This window comes from Perca fluviatilis, chromosome 19, assembly GCF_010015445.1.
Source record: "Perca fluviatilis chromosome 19, GENO_Pfluv_1.0, whole genome shotgun sequence".
Classification (NCBI taxonomy): Eukaryota; Metazoa; Chordata; class Actinopteri; order Perciformes; family Percidae; genus Perca; species Perca fluviatilis.
The window spans coordinates 31,068,080-31,091,435 of NC_053130.1; the positions used below are offsets into that span (position 1 = coordinate 31,068,080).

Genomic DNA, 23,356 nt, shown 5'->3' on the forward strand with positions numbered 1-23,356 from the left:
TACGGACAACCTTAAGATGCAATAACTTTTCGGTCACCTTCTTATAAATCTCACTATCTCGGTACTTTCTGCCGTCAACAAAAGACATTATATTCATTTTTTTCACCACACTAATAAAGAAATTGGTTTCCTCCTCGCTCCAAAAGTGTGGTGCTGTGCTGCGTCTTGCCATGTTTACCTCTACTTCTTGTTTACTTCCGGTAGACGGCGCGCAGGTTTTCTGCATTGACATATATATAACTATATTATTATAGTATATAATTATTATTATAACTATGTTTTCTGGCGCATACAAGAAGTTCCTCTACTCAAAAGACCAAGATTCCTTGCGAATAAAACATGCGCAGAACACAAATCAATGTTCCTATTGATGGGGATATGCCGATACGTGTTTACATGACCAAAATTTCGGGTTAGAAAAGGGGTAACCCAGGTAGCATATTCGGGTTTTTAAAAAACGGAATATGAGCATATTCGGGTTTTTGCCGGTGTTAACATGGCCGTGCGCGACCGGGTTATTGCTAATATTCCGGTTTTGAACGGGTTATTGGCTGCATGTAAACGTAGTCAGTGTGTTTCTCTGTCTTTTCCCTATCCTGCCGTGTCCCCTGTCCTGCCACTCATTCCCTTCTTCTCATTTCTCAGTTGGTACAGCCTCGCTTCCTTTCCTCGCTTCCATCTTAGTCACTCCCACCTGAGATGCGAGGGGAGGAGGTGAGGAAGAGACGAGGAGACAGGAGTCTTAACAAAATGACACATCCGTGCTTCGGAGCTGTTATTTTAAATTGACGTCAATTTGGAAATATGACGTGTTGTGCAGCTGCAATGGTCTGTATATTCCAGCTGTGTGTCAAAGTGGCAAGCTCCAGTGCTGAAAAAAAAGAAGCCAATGTGGAAGTGCCATATACCGCAGCTCCTCAAATGGCCACTTGAGGCTGGCTCCAAAAGGGAGTCAATCCCCATTTTGTCTCACATTGCCAGACCTTCCTCCACGGCGCTGCGAAGGAATGGAGGAGTGGCTAGTCCACACAGCATTCCGGGATGGTAGAAAAACTTGCTCTGGTTTATTGGCATTTCCTTTAAACCAACTACAATCGTCTTAGGCGTTCCTAAGTGTTGGATGGAGCCACAGTGCCGCTGCAAAATAGCCTTGGGAAGGAACTTATTTTGGTGGAACATGTGTACGTTCAAAGGTTGTTTAAGAGAAAACTCAGATTGGACAGTCTAGCTAGCTGTCTGGATTTACCCTGCAGAGATCTGAGGAGAAGTTAACCATAGTCCTAATAAATCAATTGGAGTTTAAAACAACAACACAAAGAAAGCAGGATGTGGCGGAATTTCCGGCGGCATCGGAGCAATCCCGGAAGTGGAACATCGTGGATATAGACTAATCCCTATTAGTCTGGATTAACCAAGTGACCTTGGTCAGGTGCCTTTGGCATTTGTTACTGACGCAAAAAGTCTCCTTTAGAATCTAGCCCTTTGCCGTTATTTTTAGATGCGCCTGGTTGGGATTACTGGCGTCACTTTTTGGCGCTCTGGGCCAGGACCTTTAACTGACACGTGGCACAAGAACGGGACAGTTTGTTGTGTTGTTTGACCCACCACCCCTTATGTGGATTTTCGGTCTTTCATACTACTCATTACTGTTGTCGCTCTTAATACTACGTCATCTTACAGTGCCGCAGTTGAGCTGCTGCTATGCCCGGTGCGTTACATGCATACGCTAAAGGGTGATTTTTGCGTCGTTATCTGATGCTGAGAGCCACCCACCAAGCCCCAGTATTTGACTCGTTGGGAATAAAAACGGGTTGCATTTCTCCTCACCTCACCTTCCGCTCTCTGTATGTTGAAACTTGCCATTTTCAGCATGTAGCTTGGTTTCTCGAAATTTGTTGTCGTTTACCGTGGCAAAGCGATTTTAAGAACGACAACACAAAGAGAGCGGAAGGCAAGGGGCAAAGTCAGGCATTATCCTGGAAATGTACTTCCGTTTATCCAGACTACATAGGTACTGAACACTTAAAGAGTGCAGGACACACTAGTAGTCTGACTTTATATTGGGCCCGAGATGTTTTTCTGAGGCAACAGTCAGTATTCAAAACAAATAGATGTTATACATATTGCTGAGTTTTCCGATGCCCCGACTACTGCGTTCTTCCAATTCAGATTCCATCTTATCTGTCTCTTTTCTGAACAGTTTTATTCAACATGACTCTGTGATCCTGCGTTTTGATTTATCTCAGCAACAATCAATCAAGCAAAGTAGCACAAAGTAATCCTGTGTGAAGTAGCAACAGTCAGAATAGTAAATTGGAAAGATCCCATCTCATTCTATGGTAAATTAATCAATGAAAAAAAACAGAAGCTTAATAGAAAAGCCAACTCATCTCTTCAGGTAAACTCAAACGAGAAAAGAGCACAGCATATTGTTCTCTGTTTGTTCTCTGCTCTGATAAAAGACAGCATGCCAAGACAGTCCAGTTGACTTTAACTGGTTTCTAAAATCTTTTGATGTCTCCAGTATTGTAGTCAAGACCACCTAAACCGAGACCAAGTTATCCTCAAGACCAGAGTGTATGGAGACCAAGTCAAGACCAATCCAGAGTGCAGGGACGTCGCTAGGATTGAAAGACAGGGGGGGCTTAGCCCCCAGGGTATTTGTAACTTGCGTTTGCAAAATCTTTGCACTCACATCTTTCGTTACTGTATTAGAGCTATGCCAACCACCAGTCAAGAAACCAATATGTTAACAAGTCAAAAGTGACAGACATATCCTCTTCTTCCATTTCTACTCTGTTCCTTCTGTCTTATCCTTTAAGATAAAACAAAACCCTGATGCTAATTTCATGACTTCGAAATGCAAATTGGTCACATGAAACAACATCCAAAATGTCCAAAAACGCCAGACAAAGGCCAGACAGCTAATAAGTTGGTAAGTTAAACAAATATGACAAATAGCAGTACAAGAAAAGAAAAAAATAGGCATTACTGCATACTTTATCATGTAAGATATTCATTCGGATCCTATTTAAAGTGGCTACTGTCTAAATGTAATAACCTGATGTCGGAAGGAATAAAAGATTTGGAGTAATGATTACTGTATATACTGTATGTAGGATTGCTTTCATTTTATTTTCACATCTGTATGTGTATCTGTGTATCTTTAGCCTAGCCTACATTTAGGCAACATCTACATATTTATTTAATTTATCACAGCCAATGAATGCAGAAAGTTAAATTGGTTAGAATATAGCTAGCATATATAATAAATATAATGAAATAATTTAGTTTAGGCTATGCATAGTGCCTAGGCCTGCCAACAAATTCTTATTGTTACAAAACAATCTGACCTCAATCACACCAGCTCCCTCAGAATCAACTGCTCTGCCAATCTCCTGCTTCTCTTTCTCTCTGCTGAAATATCTTTCAATATCCATCTCATCTGCTCAATTAATTAAAGGATACAACGGTACAATAGCATTAACAGGGACCCTATGACTTTAGTTTTCAGTGACAACAACATTCTATGGGGATTTATATTGTTTTAGAATATGCCTACTATAGAGATAGGCTATATTATTGGCAATGAATAAAGACTTGTGATTAGCTTGCTAAGTTAACCATTTCTTGTATTTCGCTCGTTCACTCTAGCTAGACTATAGTTTTACATAGCAAACCAAAGTATCCCCTTTCCTTTACCTCAAGAAAATGTAGTAAAAGGTAAGTAGGTCATTAAATTCTTACAATTTCACTCTGTATCATTACTACGTGTAATCAATCTTCCTTTCACCATTAATTCCTTTAATTCCTGGTGTGTTTATGTGTGGGGGGGAGGGTGCATAGCGAGTTCAGACCAAAGAGTAGTGACGAGACGAGATGAATCCCCCAGTTACTTGCAACGCTCTGAAAGCTGCCAGTTCACACCAATGCAACGAGACGGTGCGGTGCATAATCTTGATAACACAGCGACTCTCTGTACTTCTGTCTAACTTCCGACTTTTCGGCAATTTTTTTGTAGCTATCATTTGTTGCATCTAAATATCAATGAAGATAAATCGAATTGTTGGTATTGTTCTTATTATTATTTAGGGGGGCTTAGGAACATTTTGGGGTAGCTTCAGCCCCCCTAAAAAAGGCCTAACGACGTCCCTGCCAGAGTTTTTCGAGACTAAGTCAAGACCATGACTTTAGAGGGGTTGAGACAGAGTCAAGACCAAGACTAGACCAGTGCCAGACAGCCAGAGCTTCTCCTGTCTCTCGTGATAACATAGGGTTGTGTCAGAGGTATATCACTGGACACATCCAGACCACAGATATCTGGCAGCAGCAGGTCCCACACCTGACAACGTATTCTTTGGTCATATAGGGGCACAGCACACACCGGAGTACTACCAATATCCCGAGCCCCGCAGCCCTTCAGCCACTGCTTCACCCTCCTCTGCCCGCTGCCTCTCTCTCTTTTTCTCTTCATCCGTAACATTGTAGCCTTCTCTGGCTCAAATGAATAGCCTACATATGGTCATCAAACGACCTCACCCACATTGTCGAAATAATTTAAATATTGAGCCATTACATTGAAAATCTTTTAGATAACAGGAGCCTATAATTTCTGAAGCCTACTCCGTAACAACAGACTACCTGAACGCCCTTTTCTCATCTCGTGTGTCACTCTCCACACCACTGTCTTCAGACAAAAAGTCACGTCCTGAGATCGATAATGTTGTCAGACACTTTTAGTAACAATCTGAGTACCAAAAAGAAAGGCTCCACAATTGCCCCATTATGTTACATCTCGCTCAATACTGGACCAAATTCAAAGATTTTTTGTCACATCAGACTATTAGACATAAATGCATGGGAAAATGGGGCCCAGGTTGAAAAAAACGGTAGTTACCCTTTAAGACCAAGACCGATCCCGAGTACTACAACACTGGATGTCTATATGTATGTATGTATGTATGTATGCATGGATGTATGAATGTATGCAGGGCTGGGACAAAAAATTGACCCTGGCATTTTTGGCCCAGATGGCCCACACCCACCGTGATTGGTCAGACACATTCCCTGCACACAGTCCTATTAAAATATGCATGCATTCTATGATATGAGTTGCCTAGTGTTCAGCGTTCATGTGCTAGTTTTGGATCCTTCAAGAGGAGTCTCAAGACTTATCTGTTTATCTTACACTTAAATAATTAATTCATTCTTAGGGTTATGATTTGTATATTTATGGTATTTTTGTTATTTTTTATTATTGATATTTGATATTGTATTGTCATTATTGTTTTTATTACTATTTTGCTGGACAAAAGTGTCTGCTAAATACAATAACCATAACCCTTCCCAAAAAGCTGAGAGTAGTATGCCCTGGAAAAGAGCTAATTAAGCAATTCAAGGAACACTAATGCTTGTATCACCACTGATTTTATAGATCACACAGACTTTTCAGCTACCCAACAGGCTAACCGCTAGCATTTTCAATGTAAGCTTAAGCAGTTAGGTTACCTGACAGCCACTAACTTTAATATTACAGCCAAACTGCTTGTTGTCGTTATGACGTGAGGCGCACATAACGCGCGTGCGCTCGCGCACACACACACACTCCCTCCCTTCCTGAGAGTCCCTGTTGATTTGCCTACTCCTTACCACATCGTCCTCTACTCTCTCTTCCATCTTTTCCTCACTCGCTCCCATGGCCCTGCCGTGGTCACTCGCCTCCTCCTCGGCTTCTTCCCTGTCATTAAGCCGTTTCTGCTTCTCTGTATAGCCAGCCACCTCTCCTCCTCCTCGGCTTCAGGTAATGCTGATGTTGAAGCAGCTATTACAGCCCCTGCTGTCAGAAATTTTGAGGAATCCGCCTGTAGATTCTTAATCTTTTTCTCCCGTAATATCTCTGCACCTCCCTTGCGCTTTGGTGGTCGTTTGTCCATTTTAACGTGGATGCTAAACTTCCAGCATAACTATTACAGCTCGTTTCTCAGGGCCGGGAGGCGTGGCCATAGTGGGATTTGTAAATTTGCGGCCCAGAGTGTGGACGGGGGTTCCTGGATTTGATTGGGTCAGGCCAGTGTCAATAAAGAAAATTAACCAACGGGCCGCTGTGAGATCTTTGTGGGCCGGCACGGCCAAAAAAAAAAAAAAAAACAGGTGCGTCGGCCCACCGGGAAAATGCCCGGTATGCCAGATGGCCAGTCCAGCCCTGGATGTATGTAAATAAGTATATTTGTATGTATGTGTATGTATGTATGTACAGTACAGGCCAAAAGTTTGGACACACCTTCTCATTCAATGCGTTTCCTTTTTTATTTTCATGACTATTTAATTGTAGTTTCTTACTGAAAGCATCAAAACTATGAATGAACATATATGGAATTATGTACTTAACAAAAAAGTGTGAAATAACTGAAAACATGTCTTATATTTTAAATTCTTCAAAGTAGCCACCCTTTGCTTTTTTATTAATAAGGGAAGAAATTCTGCAATCAGTTTTATTAACACATTTTACAACTTGTTGGAGTTGTTCCTTACCTGCCATGTCGGTGGCGAAGGGTCGGTCCGGTCTCCAGCCAGTGTACCAACCCACAACTTTACCCCCGGACACCAGGGGACGCTCATATGCTCTGCCGCCTACAAATCCCACAGGCCAAACAGAAACCCCTCGAGTACTGCGCATCTGCGACAGGGAAGAAGGAAAGGTTCATGCTTCATTTACTGCAGCTAATGCACTATTTTTCAAGCCATTTGATAATAGAATGCCTAAAAATCTGTACATAATATAGGAACCATAGAGAAAGGAATCACACTGTAGAGCTAACATCCTGTTTTGTATCTAACTGTTCTCCAACTGTCTTTGAAATGATTGTTGATATCGTTGATAATTCCGCAGTAACAGAACTTTTGCTCCATTGATTTGCCGGTCCAGTCAGAGAGACTGAGGGGGAAATGACACAAAGTCCCAGAAGCCTCCCCCTCGCTCTGCCACTGCAAATCTGTCTTCTGCCTTTTGAAACCTGAGGAGTTGCAGCATTCGCCTAGACCGGCGGAGGAGGATGTATAGCTACAGACACGGCACCCCTTCTCTTCTCTGCTTCTCTTCATAGTCGTCAGATTCATCTACCCACCCTTATAGAATTGGCTCAGGTTTGCCTTGCACCAGCTCTTAATTATGCTGTTATAGTTTTAGACTGCTGGGGGACTTCCTTTGACACACTGAGCTCCTCTCTCCTCTCTCTTTCCATCCGTGTGCATCCATGTCCCAGAAATGCTTGTTACTAACTTAGCTTATTCCTCGGAGTCCTTATGTTTTTTTGCCCAGCAGTTTTCCTTGAATTAGGGTGCCACCTAAATCATGGTTACAGCTGTCGCCGTGGTCTTGCTCCGCGCCCTGCTATGCCCTGCTACACCCTGCTACGCTCTGCAGTGCCCTGTTACGTCCTGCTACGCCCCGCTACTTCTTGCTATGTGCTGCAGTGCCCTACTATGCCCTGCTATGTCCTGCAGTGCCCTGCTACGTCCTGCTATGTCCTGCTACACCCTGTTACGCCCTGCAGTGCATTGCTACGCCATGAACTACTACAACTACTATTTCTAGTCATAGTTCCATTATCTTTATTGTGATCTATTATCTTATCTATTATTGCCACTGTTCATCACACCCTCAACCGGCACCGTCAGACACCGCCTACTCAGAGCCTGGGTCTGTCCGAGGTTTCTCCCTTAAAGGAAGTTTTCCTCACCACCCGAGATTTCTCCCTAAAAGGGAGTTTTTCCTCACCACTGTCGCACTAAATGCTTGCTCTTGGGGGAATTGCTGGAATTGTTGGGTCTTTGTAAATTATAGAGTGTGGTCTAAACCTACTGTATCTGTAAAGTATCTTGAGATAACTCTTGTTATGATTTGATAATATAAATAACATTTAATTGAATTGAATTATCCACATTCGGTTTTCTTGTCAATCACAATGAGTTCTGCAAAAGCAAACTGGACATGGTGTCTGAGCCTACTGGCAACGTCCACCCTGCGGATGCATTAAAGTGGAAAACACCAGAAAGTGTGGTGCCTTAGATTCTGAAACGAATGACTTGTGTGTCAGTTTGCATGAGTGATTAGAGATTTTTAATTTCTAATGAAATGTGGGTGAGAGCAGCATGCAGGGACTCTGTGGCTAACTGAATAGAGGACAAAATGAAAATGTGCTGCGCGGAGCTGCCTTCTATTTTTCACAGTGAATGAATTTGCACACAGCCAGAAGCAGTGCAACGACAAATGAGACACAGGGAGAGGGAGATAAAAGACAGGGATGGTTGGGGGTAGGGCAGAGAGCTGACTGTATGAGGACAGCTGAGTTTTTGTGTTAGGGTATAAGACATGAAACATCTGTATCTTGTCTTTGTGTGTGTGTGTGTGTGTGTGTATGTGTGTGTGTGTGATTCTAGCTCTGGCTTTTAAAACCATGGGAAACCAACTGTATATATAGCACAACATATGAAGAGGATTTATATGTTCCTCTAAGCAATCATGGAGGAGGCGACGTGGCTGTGTGCACAGAATAGCTGAGTGCATCACATGGTCTATAGAAAAATAAAAACGCTGCCGAAACCCTGAAGTGTTTATCTCAACTAAAATGTATTTATTGGTGAATAATTTAGAAGAAATTGAACATTTGTGCCATGTTTTTCTAGCCTGATAGATGTAGGTAAAAAACAATGACAGCCCAGTGAGTGGAATATTTGTCCCATCAGGTGAAGAAAAGGTTCATGTTGATCAGTGTTCGAATTACGTGGGAGCCAGAGGGAGCCGAGCTCCCATAGAGTGAGGACTGGCTCCCATATGCTCCCATGAAAGCACCAAAGTCAAAAATCTGAGGGGGTCTCTCATATCTGAAGGTGTCTGCCATATGTGGCATTGTAATTTAATCTTAATCAACGCTCATTATCCATCCCTGTGCGATCTCTTACCATTAAAGACGTTAAATTAAAATACAGGCTACTACGGACGTAGACCTGAGCCTACCCTACGCTCATGAACGCAGCATGACTGCACTTCACCACCATGCTTCACCACCACACCACCAGGCTACGTGAGCAAACCACATACGATCGATTTCAAAGCACTCGCAAGTCCGAAGAAGTGACCTTGCTTTTAGCTTAATGTGCTTTTGAGGTAAATACCAATACATACAAATATCACTGTCAGTTATGCCACCGAAAAAAAGGTCACCTGCGCCGAATTCATTTTCGGCCCTGACAAGTTTTGGTTTTACCACCAAAAAACAAAAAATAGTTGCAGATTTAGAATCAGAAAATACCAAGTCCTCCCAGAGTTGTGCCTTTTGTCATTAGTTTTGTTTTCAATAACTTCGTAAACAGTGGAAGTAAGCCAACAGCTACATGCAAGGTATGTGGCACCAAGATAAATGATGCCGGATCAACAACGTCGGACTTCATCAGGCATCTCAAAACGCACCTAAATAGGTCAGTCACACGCTAATGTAAAAGAGACGTTACATTTAGCATGTATCGTCATAGGTAACAAGCTAACCATCGTCGCAAAGTGCTGTGCTAATGCTGGGAAGAGGCAGATTATATCTTTATAGTTATAACTATAAAGATATAATCTGCCTGTAGCAGTAGTTGCTGAGCCTCAGACATCCATGACGCACAGGAGGCAGGACGCACGGATCAATCTCCCCAGGAACAAACGCTGTGTCGGGTGGGCAAACTCATGTGATGTGTAATTGATCCCGTGGATGATTTGAGGGTCTTAAGTGTACAAGGTGTACCCCGGTCCACCAAACACTGGGTCTTAATTGGGCACATATTTCTGTTACTGTAGTCCTATTTACTATTTCATCCATGCGTGGCGCAACGGATCCATGGGCAGTGTCCCCTGCCGTGGAGACGCTGGCCTCACTAACCTCTCCTCCTCTGAGTTGGGTCTCCCTCGCGCTGGACTCCGTTTCACTGAGCCTACTAACACTTACAAAATAAATAAATGGCATTACATCAGTGACTTCAAACTGCTTATCGTGCGTAATTTGGACTGACACTGAGATGCATGTTGTTCTGTAGCTTAACTGGTGTGGCGCTGCCGCTATTCTCTTGATTTCCACTTCGACATTAGACATTTTTTTTAATGAAAGAGACGTTACATTTAGCATATATCATCACAGGAAACAAGCTAACCATCGCAAAGTGTTGCGCTAATGCTGGGAACAGGCACATTGTATCTTTATAGTTGTATATCCATATGATGTGACAGACTTAGGTTATTATTTCACCAGGTCCGAGGGCTAGAGGGATGTGTTAAGTAGACCCCATAAAGTTATCCTATAACTGTTGTTAATGCTGTACTGTCTAGACATGCTTTTAATTCATAAGATTTATGGGACAGATCAGATGGCCAGAGACTTGAGACTTGACTTGAACTTGCCCCTCAAAGACTTGAGACTTGACTTGGACTCAAGCTCAAGACTTGAGACTCGACTTGGACTTCCAAAAAATGACTTGTGAACATCTCTGCTGTGCGCATATACTGCGCAAAAGCGCCACTCACGCCTAGGTTATTTAATTGTATAGCCTTGTTATGTGCGGGGTGTGCCAACTTTTTTTATGAGATAGAGAGACCCCCTTAAAGATTTAAAGATAATTCGAACACTGATGTTGATGTATTAATGATGGGGAGAACTGTCAATCTGCCATTGATAGCCTAATTTCTGTAAAGGATGTCTGCCTCGAGCAAAGTGCATATTGAGCCTTGCCAGAGCTCAATGACAGAAGCGAATCTGCAAGGGAAGAACATGTAAAAGCCAGTATATACAGTATTAACATGCAGCTCAAAGTCACTACTGACTGTAGTACTGGCCTCTAGCAGTGTTGTAGTCAAAACCACCTTATGCCTTGCTCACACTACAGGAGTTTTAGGCCGATTTATGCCCAATTTACCCCTCCCGAGAATCTGAGAAAAAATCTTGTTGAGGACCTCGATCGGTTCCGATGTTCGGCGCAGATTATCTGGTAATGTGAGGCGTTCACAGATCAAATCTTGCATCTCCCGATCTGCTCGTAGATTGGGGCCGCCCCGATAATATCAAACATGTTTGATATCTAGGATTATAATCGGGCGTGAAACGACTATGATTACGTCAGTACTTCCACAATAGCCAATGAGAGACAGGTCTGCAAGGAGACGGAAGTGACAGAAACTTTTGAAAATGTCCGCGAAAGCAGCTGTAGTACGGGTCCGGTGGACAACTGAGTTGGAAGAAAGGATGGTGGAGATGTGGCAACAGCACGAGTGCCTGTTTAATGTATCATCAAAAGAGTATCATAATCGGAATGATAAAGAGAAGAGCTGGGGAGAGATCGCTTCAGATTTGGACCTACTGGGTGAGTGTACAAAGTTGCTAGCGCACTAGCTAGCAAATGTAAGATCTAGGTCAATGATCATCTGCTACTTTCAGGTCTAACAAAAGATGCATTGCACATAATCCATGGTGACCCCGTCTCCCCAACCATTTTCTCATCCACGCTCGTTTTATTTTTTCTTTTGTTTTTTATTGGTACAAAGAATAAGTATTACTACAGCAAGTTGCCGTGACACAGTATCCATTTTGTTTACAAGCGCTTCCCCGTGAGATCGCGTCACATGAGGTGCTAAATCTGGCAAGATAATCTTGTAGTGTGTGATGCCCCACTATTTTCAAATCTTGTAGTGTGAGCATGTTTAAGATTTGAGGGAAGAAAATCTGCAAAGATTCTCCTCAAGTGTGTGCTGCAACCAGATTTCAAAATCGGTTAGGATTTTAAAACTCCTGTAGTGTGAGCCAGGCTTTAGTCTCTATCCTTTCCACTTCTGCTGCAGGAAATTTTGCCAGATGCATGTATTTTCTGTTTCCTTCTACTTTCTTTGTGTTGGAATTTTAAATTCAGTGGATTTATGAGGACTATTGTTAACTGCTCCTCAGATCTCTGCAGGGTAAAGTGAGACAGCTAGCTAGACTATCTGTCCAATCTGAGTTTTCTCTCGCACAACTATTTTGCAGCGGCTCTGTGCGGAGTTTAGCCCCGCCCATGATGATTCTGATTGGTTTAAAGAAATGCCATTAAACCAAAGCACGCGCTTTGGAGGAGGGTCTGGCAAAGTGAGATTAAGACCACCTAAACCGAGACCAAGTCATCACAAAGACCAGAGTGTATCGAGACCGAGTCAAGACCAAGACCAAGACCAGACCAGTGCCAGATAGCCAGAGCTTCTTCTCTCTCCCGTATTCACTTTCTTGGGAGTGTGTGTTAAGGGGAATGAAGGGTTCAATTAAATTTTATTTATAGTATCAATTCATAACAAGAGCTATCTCAAGACACTTTACAGATAGAATAGGTCTAGACCACACTATTATTGCCACTGTTCATCACACCCCCAACTGTCAGACACCGCCTACCAAGAGCCTGGGTCTGTCCGAGGTTTCTTCCTGAGAGTGAGTTTTTCCTCGCCATTGTCACACTGAATGCTTGCTCTTGGGGGAATTACTGGACAATTACTGGCGTAGTAGGACCACTGCAACAGGCTGCAACCATGATTTTAGGGGCCACCCTAATTCAAGGAAGCATGCAGGGCGAAAAGAAAACATATGGACTCCGGGGAATAAGCTCCCGAGAGCTAGGTTAGTAACAAGCATTTCTGGAACATGGAAGCACACAGATGGAAAGAGAGGGGAGAGAGAAGCTCAGTGTGTCAAAGGAAGTCCCCCGGCAGTCTGAAACTATAACAGCATTATTAAGAGAGACAGGGTAAGGAGAGGAGCCTGGTCGGCCTAGAACTCTCCCCTGCTGGATTGGGTTGTAGTGGCCTGCCTCCCTCTACTTAGATTATATCATTGATTATATGGTAGATGAGTCTAACGACTATGAAGAGAAGCAGAGAAGACAAGGGGTGCTGTGTCTGTAGATATACACCCTCCTCCGCCGGTCTAGGCGAACGCTGCATTTCCTCACTCCCTAACTATAAGCTTTATCGAAAAGTTTTAAGTTTACTCTTAAATGTGGTGACGGTGTCTGCCCCCCGAACCCAGACTGGGAGCTGGTTCCACAGGAGAGGAGCCTGATAGCTGAAGGCTCTGGCTCCCATTCTACTTTTAGAAAAGTAACTAGCGTAGTGCTCTAGTGGGACAATAAGGTACTATGAGCTCTTCAAGATATGATGGTGCTAGACCATTTAGAGCTTTGTAGGTCAGGAGAAAGATTTTAAATTAAATCCTGGATTTTACAGGAAGCTAATGCAGAGCAGCTAATACAGGAGAAATATGATCTCTTTTCTTAGTTCTGCAGCATTCTGGATCAGCTGGAGAGTCTTAAGGGTTTTATTTGAGCATCCTGATAGTAAGGAATTACAATAGTCCAGCCTAGAAGTAACGAATGCATGGACTAGTTTTTCAACATTGTTTTGAGATAGGATGTTCTTAATTTTGGCAATGTTACGAAGGTGAAAAAAGGCTGTTCTTGAGGTTTGTTTTAGGTGGGAGTTAAAGGCTATATCCTAATCAAAAATAACTTCTGATTTCTGACAGTAGTGCTGGCAGTCAGGGCAATACCATCCAGAGTAACTATATCTTTGGATAATGAGGTTCGGAGGTGTTTAGGGCCCAGCACAATAACTTCAGTTTTGTCTGAGTTTAACATTAGAAAATTGTATGTCATCCATGCTTTTATATCTTTGATGCATGCTTGGAGTTTGACTGGAGACTGGTTTCGTCTGGCTTAATTTATAGGTATAATTGGGTGTCATTAACAATGAAAGTTAATTGAATGTTTCCTAATAATATTGCCTAGGGGAAGCATATACAAGGTGAATAGAATTGGTCCAAGCACTGAGCCTTGTGGAACGCCATGGCTAACTTTAGCGTACCTGGAGCATTTATCGTTAACATTAACAAATTGAGATCGATCAGATAAATAGGACTTAAACCAGCTTAGTGTGATTCCTTTAATGACAACTAATTGTTCCAGTTTCTGTAGCAGGATGGTATGGTCAATAGAGTTGAATGCAGCACTAAGATCTAGTAAGACAAGGAGACAAGTCTTTGTCTGAAGCAGTTAGAAGGTCGTTTGTAATTTTCACCAGTGCCGTCTCTGTGCTATGCTCTCTAAATCCTAACTGAAAGTCCTCAAATAAACTATTGCTATGTAGAAAATCACATAACTGATTGGCGACTACCTTCTCAAGGATTTTGGAGAGGAAGGGGAGATTAGATATAGGTCTATAGTTGGCTAAGACCTCAGGATCGAGAGTGGTTTTTTTCAGAAGAGGTTTTATCACAGCTACTTTAAATGACTACGGTACATAACCTGTTAATGAAGACATATAAGTAACACAGTAACACATTTCAAATTAGAAATTAGTCAAGTTATTAGTTGCATTTAAAACAGGAAGTTTTACATCCAATCACTGTTAACACATCAATTTAGAGGCAATGCAGAGGCAATTTAGTGATATCCCTGCAGTTGTGGTCTTAAGCGGTCTTGAAATAAAATCCCGAGACGAGACTGATTAAAAATGCGGTCGATTCCGAGACGAGACCTTTAAAAAGTGGTCTTGAGACCGTTCTTAAGACTAAGACTGATCTTGAGTACTACAACACTGGCCTTTAGTAGACATGTTAACTACTTTGTACAAGACAGTTATTAAGGGTGTTTTCACATAGTGCTCTTTAAACAAACCAGACTCAGTCCTCTTAGGGCATTTTCACACTTATAGTTTGTTTGCTTTGGTCCGACTCAGTTGATGAGTCTGTAAATCTGGAGAGATTTCCCCTTGGTTTTGTTTGGTTTCACACCTGCAAAATCCAAGCGTACAAAAATGCTTCATTGCAATCCACGCAAGAACGTTCACTTCACTTATTGTTCAAACATGTCTGGGGTGGGAGCAAGAAAGTAAATACAGGAAGAAGGCCCTGTGTTCTGGACAAGTGCATATTCCTTGCATCTCCATGGTCAAACCAGCTTATTTCATTAAATAATCATACATTGTCACGAGACTTCCCTCTGCTGTGCCGGCGTCTGTCTCCAACTTTAGCGGCAGCTGGTTTGACCACGGAAATGCGAGCGACGGCGAGCTTGACCGCAGTCTATTTCTGTGAGAGAACCATTGCAAGCTGCTACAGTTTGATGTTCTGCCGCATCACAGATTTCAAAGCACACCTGACTACAGGAAACATTTAGCTCACACTTGTGGAGTACACATACAGCAGTTGGTGCGGTTCGAGGTCGGATCATGTTCTCACCACAAACTCACCACCGCTCCAGAGTTCGATTGAAAGCGTACCGAGACCACCGCATCAAGGAGGTTTTGTTTGGTCCGCTTTTGGTGTGCATCTGACTGCTGCATTCCCACTTGCCCAAACGGACCGCACCAAGGGGGAAAACAAACTCTAGCTCAATTCAACCGAACTAAATAAGGCAGTTGTGAAAGCCCCCTTTAAAATGGAGTGTTGACATATGCACAAAAATGCTGACTAATGGGTTGGAGTTCTTTTGGAGGACTGAAACGCACCAAGTGTGAAAAAGCTCTAAATATATCAAATATAAATTTGATGTCTGATGAAGGTCCTTGACTAAAACCTGTGTCTCCAATAAGGTCATTGCTGGCAGTGTGCAGGATTTCATGTTCTTACGCACCTGTCACCACATGTGCATTAGACAACACTTAAGTAGGTACCATGTTGAAATGATCCAACTGTTACGTTACCCCCCTAGCTAAATGGGGAACTGACTTGTGCTGGGTTAGCTCTGTGGGCCTCAACTATAGCTCCTCCTCTCTTGTGCCATTGGTTGATGTGGACTTGATCTGTGGAACTGCAGCCAATCAGTCTATCTGGGAGATAAAGGATGAAGAGCTGCTGTTCTACAGCTCTTGTGTTGGTGCTATCTGTAAGGATTTAATCCAATATTCTTTTGATAACCTTGTAAAATTAAGGTAGCATTTCTGTTGTAAGATTTACCCACTGTAAGTTACTGTTACCTGTATTTTTAACTAAACCTGAATGTTTCTTGACAGAAAGCCCTGTAGGGGAGAGCTGACAATTGTCTTACATTTTCTCTTGTTGTTCTTTTGTTGATAGGGAGTTAGTCTTAGAATTGTACCTTTTTGTTTTTGGGGCAGTATAGTCAGCTGTGTTATTTCATTTTTACTTAGGGCCAGGATGTTTATTACTTTGGCCAGGGCGCTCCCTGATGTTTTCTGCATGCTTCCACATCTGGCAATAAATGGTTAATCTGAACCTCTTGACTCCTCATATAGGCTAATGTTACTCCCCTCTCCCCTAGACCAACATTGGGTCGTAACACCAACCCTAAACAATTTAAATCTTTAGTGGAAAATAAGTAACTAGTTACATGTAACAGCATCAATCTACAGTATGACCTATGTGTGAGAACAAAAAATGTTTTGATATTAAAGGGAAGTGCTAATGTGACATATAGTACAAATTAGAGTCCGGATCGGGCCGAATTTTTCTGTCCGAGGCCGGCCCGCGTCAGACAGAGCCGTGACCGAACCCGGCCCGAGCCCGACAGGTATTAAGAAATTTGTGTTCGAGCCCGACCCGAGCCCGACACTGTTAAAATCTCTTTTTTTTTCCTCATACTAATGACACATGTAGGCTACGTTTGTTTGTGTGGAAAACCCGCTTTTGTTAAGCAACTGTAGGAAGGCATTCGGAAATGTCAACAGATGAGCACATCAGCGCACACGGGGCAACAAGCGCACGTTAATAAGCTGTTAAAATGTTCAATGGGTTAACCTTTCCTGATCGCTTCGTTTCCGACTGTGATCAGAAAACCAGCGGAGACTCGTCACCTCCAGGGCCAACGTTATAACATGAATATCCACCAACTCTGCTCGGGTTGCATCTACAACACGCCTGCTTCCTCTTTCTCTATCTCTCTTCTGCCCACTTACCACACACACACACACACACACACACACTGAGCTCTCTGAGCTGATGTGACCGAGCCCGACCCGACCCCGACCATAATTTCTAAATATCTGTCCGAATCCGGTCCGGCACGTCGGGTACCGTCGGGACCCGTTGGCACCCGTTGGCCTCGGGTCAGGTATCCATGCCTTAGTACAAATGAATCAGTGTTCAGCAAAATATAAGATACTGTAATTTCAACGCTAAAGGGGGATTTTTGTGTCGGTATCAGACACAAATCGTGGGGGGGATCAGGACCTACCCCATCCGATGATTGACCCCCCTAAAAATATCATTAAAACCTGCGCTGTGTATTATAATTAATATATATTTAAAATAATTGTGTAAGTAGTAAAACAATACAAACGGGGCAAAAAATGTGTTTTAAGTTTAGAAGCATTTGGAATCCCCCCTCCCTTGCCTCACAGTGGTTTGGTCCACTGCCTGTTTTCCTCCGTTAACGGCAAGGGGGTAAGCCTCTCCTCCGGAACCAAGGGGGTAAGCTTCGCTTCAGAACTCGAACCTCCTACACACTTAAAAATGATGGGTTAAAAATAACCCAACTTGGGTTGTTTTATAACCCAACCGCTGGATCACTGTTGCACCGGACCAACAGTAGTTAATTTGACCCAGCAAGATGGGTTGGTCATTTTTAACCCAACAGATGAGTTAAATATTCTACCCAAATGCTGGGTCAAATTAATTACAATTCTGGGTTGATTCAACTACATATTTGTTATATAGTGTGCCCAAATGCTGGGTCAAATTAATTACAATTCTGGGTTGATTCAACTATATATTTGTTATATAGTGTACCCAAATGCTGGGTCAAATTAATTACAATTCTGGGTTGATTCAACTACATATTTGTTATATAGTGTATAGGTGAATGCTTGGCAAAATTAACCCATATCCCAGATTAATTCTAACACATTACAGTACAATTTAAGAAAAGAAATTGCAATAAAACTGTTAAACTACAAACCTAGAACAGAATACATGCTAGATTTATGCATATATGCAATAAACACTTAAACAATACAAAAACAAAACATAATGGAATCTTTGAAAAAATTTTATTATATCAACAATATAGTGGAACTGGTGCAGTTCATATCACTCAGGTAGGAAAACATTCAGAGCAAAACAACAATTACGAATTAACTGGCTGAACATTCAACAGGCCAACAGTCAACAGGTCTATAGTGAACAAATTCAAATTCCTATTAAAAAGCTGCTATTAAGAGCCATTAGCTCTACTTGCAAGCAAGTATTCTACTTTGAATAAACTTTACCATTTTAGACTCCCCTCCTGGCATTTCATATGACCAAGTTTCAAACAACTTTGATGCAGCATCCCCATGCAGGACAAGCCTGTGCAATCTATAAAATGGAAAACACATTTTTAAAACCAATTCAATGTGGCACACTAATAAAACATTATAAACAATGCATCCTCATATGTAAGATCATATTTCCCTATACCTACCATGCCTTTGCACCAAGGGGGAAAACAAACTCTAGCTCAATTCAACCGAACTAAATAAGGCAGTTGTGAAAGCCCCCTTTAAAATGGAGTGTTGACATATGCACAAAAATGCTGACTAATGGGTTGGAGTTCTTTTGGAGGACTGAAACGCACCAAGTGTGAAAAAGCTCTAAATATATCAAATATAAATTTGATGTCTGATGAAGGTCCTTGACTAAAACCTGTGTCTCCAATAGGTCGAGGATCTGATCGATGGTCCAATTGTTGTCCCTAATCCACTTGGCCCTGTAGACTGCCGTGTTCTGCATGTAGGTCTCTATCTGACTGAGGGGCTGAGAATTGTTTCTCAACCATTCTTTAAGCTGTGACTCACGTTCGTCTGATATGGTACATTCTGTAAAAAAGAACAAGAAAGTTGTCATTCACTGAAATATGGATGTTTTGCTTCATCAAATAATTTTTCAGTTTAATAATTACCTGGAATGAGAGCCCTTGCAAGAGCGCCATCATCTGGCATTTGTGGTGGTGTCTGTGCCGTGCTCTGCGACCTGCTGGTTGATCTCAGCCGCTTCCTGACGTTCCGCAGCCTTTCCTCCAGGAATCCAGTGGCTGGCTCTATTCATCTATTGGAGTCACTTTGACACATTACATGGAAGCTACTGAAAAAAAGAGGAAATTATATTTCATAAGAATTCATGTCTGAAAAGGGCTTTAGTAGCAATGCACACTTGATATGCTGTGGATGGGAAAACAAATATTTCTTACCTTTAAATCTTTCGACAAGGTCTGGCACTCTGTCAAAGTGTTAATGACAAAGCTATCCATTGATCTGAAACAAACACAAAAAGAGCTTAAGCAAAGATACAATTGCTATTGTATTAACTATTCAGATATCACCATGTAAAAGCAATGCAGACTAACAGAAGAATGTAATCCAATGTGAAGATAACAGCCATTTTATTTAGCATCACAATCCTTCCTCTCTACCTATACAATTCATATGACAAATTGCATGCATGTAAATTGTTTTTATATGAATGCAATTCATATTTGAATATTTGTGGCTGCTCACAGCATAGCTTTCAGGGCACGACTGTCAGTACAACAGTCTACAGCAGTGGTTCCCAAACTTTTTATTATATATTTCTTAACCGTTAACTCAAGTGGCCCTTGTCGTTTGCCAGGCCGCCATTTAAAATAAGCATTTGTTCGTATCTATAGTGGGTCACCACATTACTTAAATAAATGCACATACATGCTACACATTTTACATACTTTAATCAGTCAAACACTGTGTTATGCCTTCACATTTCACATTAAAAGCTTCAGGAAAAACAAGCGCGTTCATTTAGAGCCAGTTAAAATAATATAGCTAGCAAAGCAACTAACGGACAGCCTGTTGGCTAGTAAACTATCTAGCTAGCTAGCTAGATAGTTAATCACCTGGCTAGCTTGAAACTAGCTGGCAAATTAGCCTGGTGAACTCAATAAACATGACCATATGCCCATGGGCATTATGAACTTGTTTCATTAATTCATTAATATAATTCAGACCAAATGGATAAGCTGTAGGCTATCCATGCTTCCATGATAACGGCTAAATGGCTAACGTTAGCTAGCTACATTGTTAGCCAAACTAACCAACTAGCCTCACAATATAAATGATAGTACTTTAATAGGTAACGCAACACAGACAATGTGATTTAGACATGTAGCTAGTGTACACAAACCTTTTATTATTTATTTGCCTCGTTGGATGACCAGACTGGTTCTCTGCTGTGACAAGCGCTCGGTGTGTGGACTCTGGTGATGATCTGATAACGTTCGAAGCACAAACAACCCAAGTGCTGGGTCAACCGATGTATGTTGGGTTGATGGATTTTGACTCAACGCATGAGTTGCACAAAATAACCCAACTTCCATATAAATAACCCATAATGGGTAAAACATTTCATAACCCAGCGGTTGGGTAGATGAAATAACCCAGCATTTTTTAGGGTGTATGGTGCCATTTTGATGCTACAAAGGGATCACCTCCCGTTAGCATTCCACTGACTGCCATTCATTTTGACGTCACTTTGACAGCAAATAACTTTACATCTGAAGCGTTTAAAGACTCTATTTGTCCATTGTTTATTTCTAAAGAAACACGACAATGTATAAAAGGCTCCATTACCTTGTACCTCACGTTATGGCTCCGTAGCAGACGTTTTTGTAAAAATAGGCTAACGATTGTGTCATAACCAAGCGACTTACTGTCGCACAGTAGAGGAAGAAGAGGAGAAGCTCGCAGGCAGTTTCGACTCACATTAGCTGTTTAAGTTTAATTACTAATGTTAACTAGCATTTTAGTTAGCAATAATTAGCCTGTGCCTTTGTTATCTCCTTACATATACCTACGCTCTCCGTCTCTGAGATTTCTCTTGGCACAGCTACCAGAAGACTTACAACTTTCAGACAAGTTGCTCATGTCACATTTACATTGTCTCTCTCAGTTGGAGGCTGCGCAGTAACGCTCAGCCATCACCGGAAAAGTGCTTCTAATATCCTTCACTCGTCTCCGTCCAGAGCAACGGGATCTGTTGGTCCATTTTATATATGTCTATGGTTAACGGTACCTACACACAGAAGTCTAGTAGGACTCGTGGAAGAGAACAAACTGCGTCAGTAAGCAAGGCTATTTTATTTACTCTAAACATCGGATGAATTCATTCTTTTCTCTAATACAGATAATGCTGAATCATTCATAAAATAGTCATGACAAAAAATGATGTATTTTTCCAGGAGCAATTATAACGTTACTTAGCTTGTTTGCTAGCTTGTTAGATAGTTTTTTAGCTAGCTTGCTAATTCCACCCACCCTGCTTTCATGCTACACTGGTTACAGAAAATGACAAATAACGTTATCACTCATCTGGTGAGAGCACTGTGCTTTTTTTCCCCAACCACCCCAACTGTCCCGTTCTTCCCGCGTGTCACAGAAACGTAAGCCCACCCACGACCTGTTCCTTAACATAACTGCGTCAAAAGGGACGCCAATAGTTCTGACCAAGTGCGGTTAGATAAAGCGCGCTATATGACGCTAAAGGAGACTTTTAGCGTCACTAACAACGACAAAGGCACCTGACCAAGCGTCCGTATTTTACGAGATGGGAGTGAGAAGTGTCAACAATTATTAAAGTAGGCCAACGCATGGAGCGTATGCGTATATTTGAATGACAACAACGGCACCAACAGGTCTACATAATAAATCCAATAGGTTCCAAACCCCTTTACAGCACATGATAGCACAGCTATTTTCTAAATAATCAAATTTAAATCTAAAATGCGACTATAATAATATTGCAAATCTTTATATACCCACAACCATTTGCATAAAGCACACATACACACAAGTGTGATGCAAGGCACATATCATGAGTAGGTTTACAACTTAAAACCACTAAAGAAAAAATAGCTCATCACCCCTGGGGAAATCAATTCCTTTGACCTGATATGGTCCTCTCTCTCTGTCAAAATGTCAATTAGTTACTGTGTTATTGTTGTTGGCTATTTGCTGGGATCTTTCATATCCTCCTCACCTTGTCTGTGTACAGTTAGTCTTGCATTGCCAGACCTTCCTCCACAGCGCTGCGGAGGAGGGTCTGGCTAGTTCACACAGAATTCTGGGATTGGAAAAAAACGTGCCCTGGTTTATTGGCATTTCTTTAAGCCAATCACAATCGTCTAATCGCACTAAGCGCCGGAAGGAGCCACGGTGCCACAGCAAAAGAGCTATTTTCCTTTTTTGTACTCACAACCAGACTGAAAGATTGACAGACACACATTCCTCACCAATGGATTACAAGAGACGACAAAATGAGGGCCAAACAAGCCCACATTTTGCCGCCTTGCCAAAGTGCCACTCTAGGCCATTGCCTAGTCTGCCTTTACGCACGTGCCGGCACTGCGTATGAGGAGTTAAAGCAGCACATGTAAAAACTTTCGCAAGCTGGAAACAGGCTGAATACATGTTGTGTTAAAGCAATGAGATAAAGAACAGCTAATGGACATTTATTTAGATCAAACTGTCAAGATATGATGAAATCCTCTTCCTTCCCTTTCATTTATCTTCTCTCCACCTCTTGTTGCCCCTGAGCAACACCAGCAGCTTTGAAGCCATTTCCCTGTTAATACTGTGGCCCCTTGAGTTTGCCTGTGTGACGCTAAAACCCTTCCCCCTCGCTTCTCTTTTGCTGCTGTCTGCCTTTCTCTCTCAGGTCATTTTTCAAAGACTCCAGTTCCTCTGCTTTGTAAGATGAAAAGGACAGAAAGAAGAAGAAGGAGAGGCTGACTGTGTGTTGGTCATTCCCAGATAATTCCTGGAGTACGATCGTTATTTTGGCTTAGCGGTTAAGTCCTAGTTGACTGGTAATGATGCCTTGGTTTGAATGCTGCGCCTCAAAGCTCAGCACAGAGCTCCACAGGTATGCAAACATATTCAGAAACACTCTGGACCGGGGGCTTTGAAGACCAACATTAAGATTTTTTTTGCCCTGCTTAGCCTGCCTCTAGAAACCAGATCTGCACCACAAAATGGTAAAAAACAATTAATCGCATTTCCTGCATAATAAACACACTAAGTAGTATCTGTCTTTGTTGCCTTTGGTTTTTCGGTGTTCCCAGAGGTTTTAACAAGTCCAATTCAAGCAATTTTCAAGCACTTTTAAAGCACATTATCAGCGTTTTTACAAGCATCTTGTGTCTTGTTTTCTGAAGTATCTTCAAGTCAAAATGTATATTTTTATCTGCAGTGAAAAAAACATGATTGGTTGTTTATATCCTCTGGAAGGCCTTGTCTACTAGATGAAAGGATTGATCATAAACATTTCCATTAGAAAACCCCATAAAGAGC

At 42.0% G+C, this 23,356-nt stretch overlaps 1 protein-coding gene and 1 long non-coding RNA gene across 3 annotated transcripts in view; both read right to left on the bottom strand.

Moving 5' to 3' along the window:
• b3gat2 (beta-1,3-glucuronyltransferase 2 (glucuronosyltransferase S)) overlaps nt 1-23,356 on the bottom strand; it is a 116,388-nt gene that overhangs the window by 56,685 nt on the left and 36,347 nt on the right. For both annotated transcript variants that reach the window (XR_005637153.1, XM_039784296.1), the window contains exon 2: nt 6,532-6,676. Coding sequence is in view for 1 of the 2 variants with exons in the window: in XM_039784296.1 (XP_039640230.1) it covers nt 6,532-6,676 (145 nt within the window). In the remaining variant the exon portion in view is untranslated. The remainder of the gene's footprint in view (nt 1-6,531; nt 6,677-23,356) is intronic.
• Nucleotides 18,147-19,425, bottom strand: LOC120548212. Its single transcript, XR_005637154.1, has 3 exons — nt 19,228-19,425; nt 18,940-19,121; nt 18,147-18,856 (listed from the first exon to the last, which is right to left on the bottom strand). It is a non-coding gene; the product is annotated as an uncharacterized LOC120548212 (long non-coding RNA).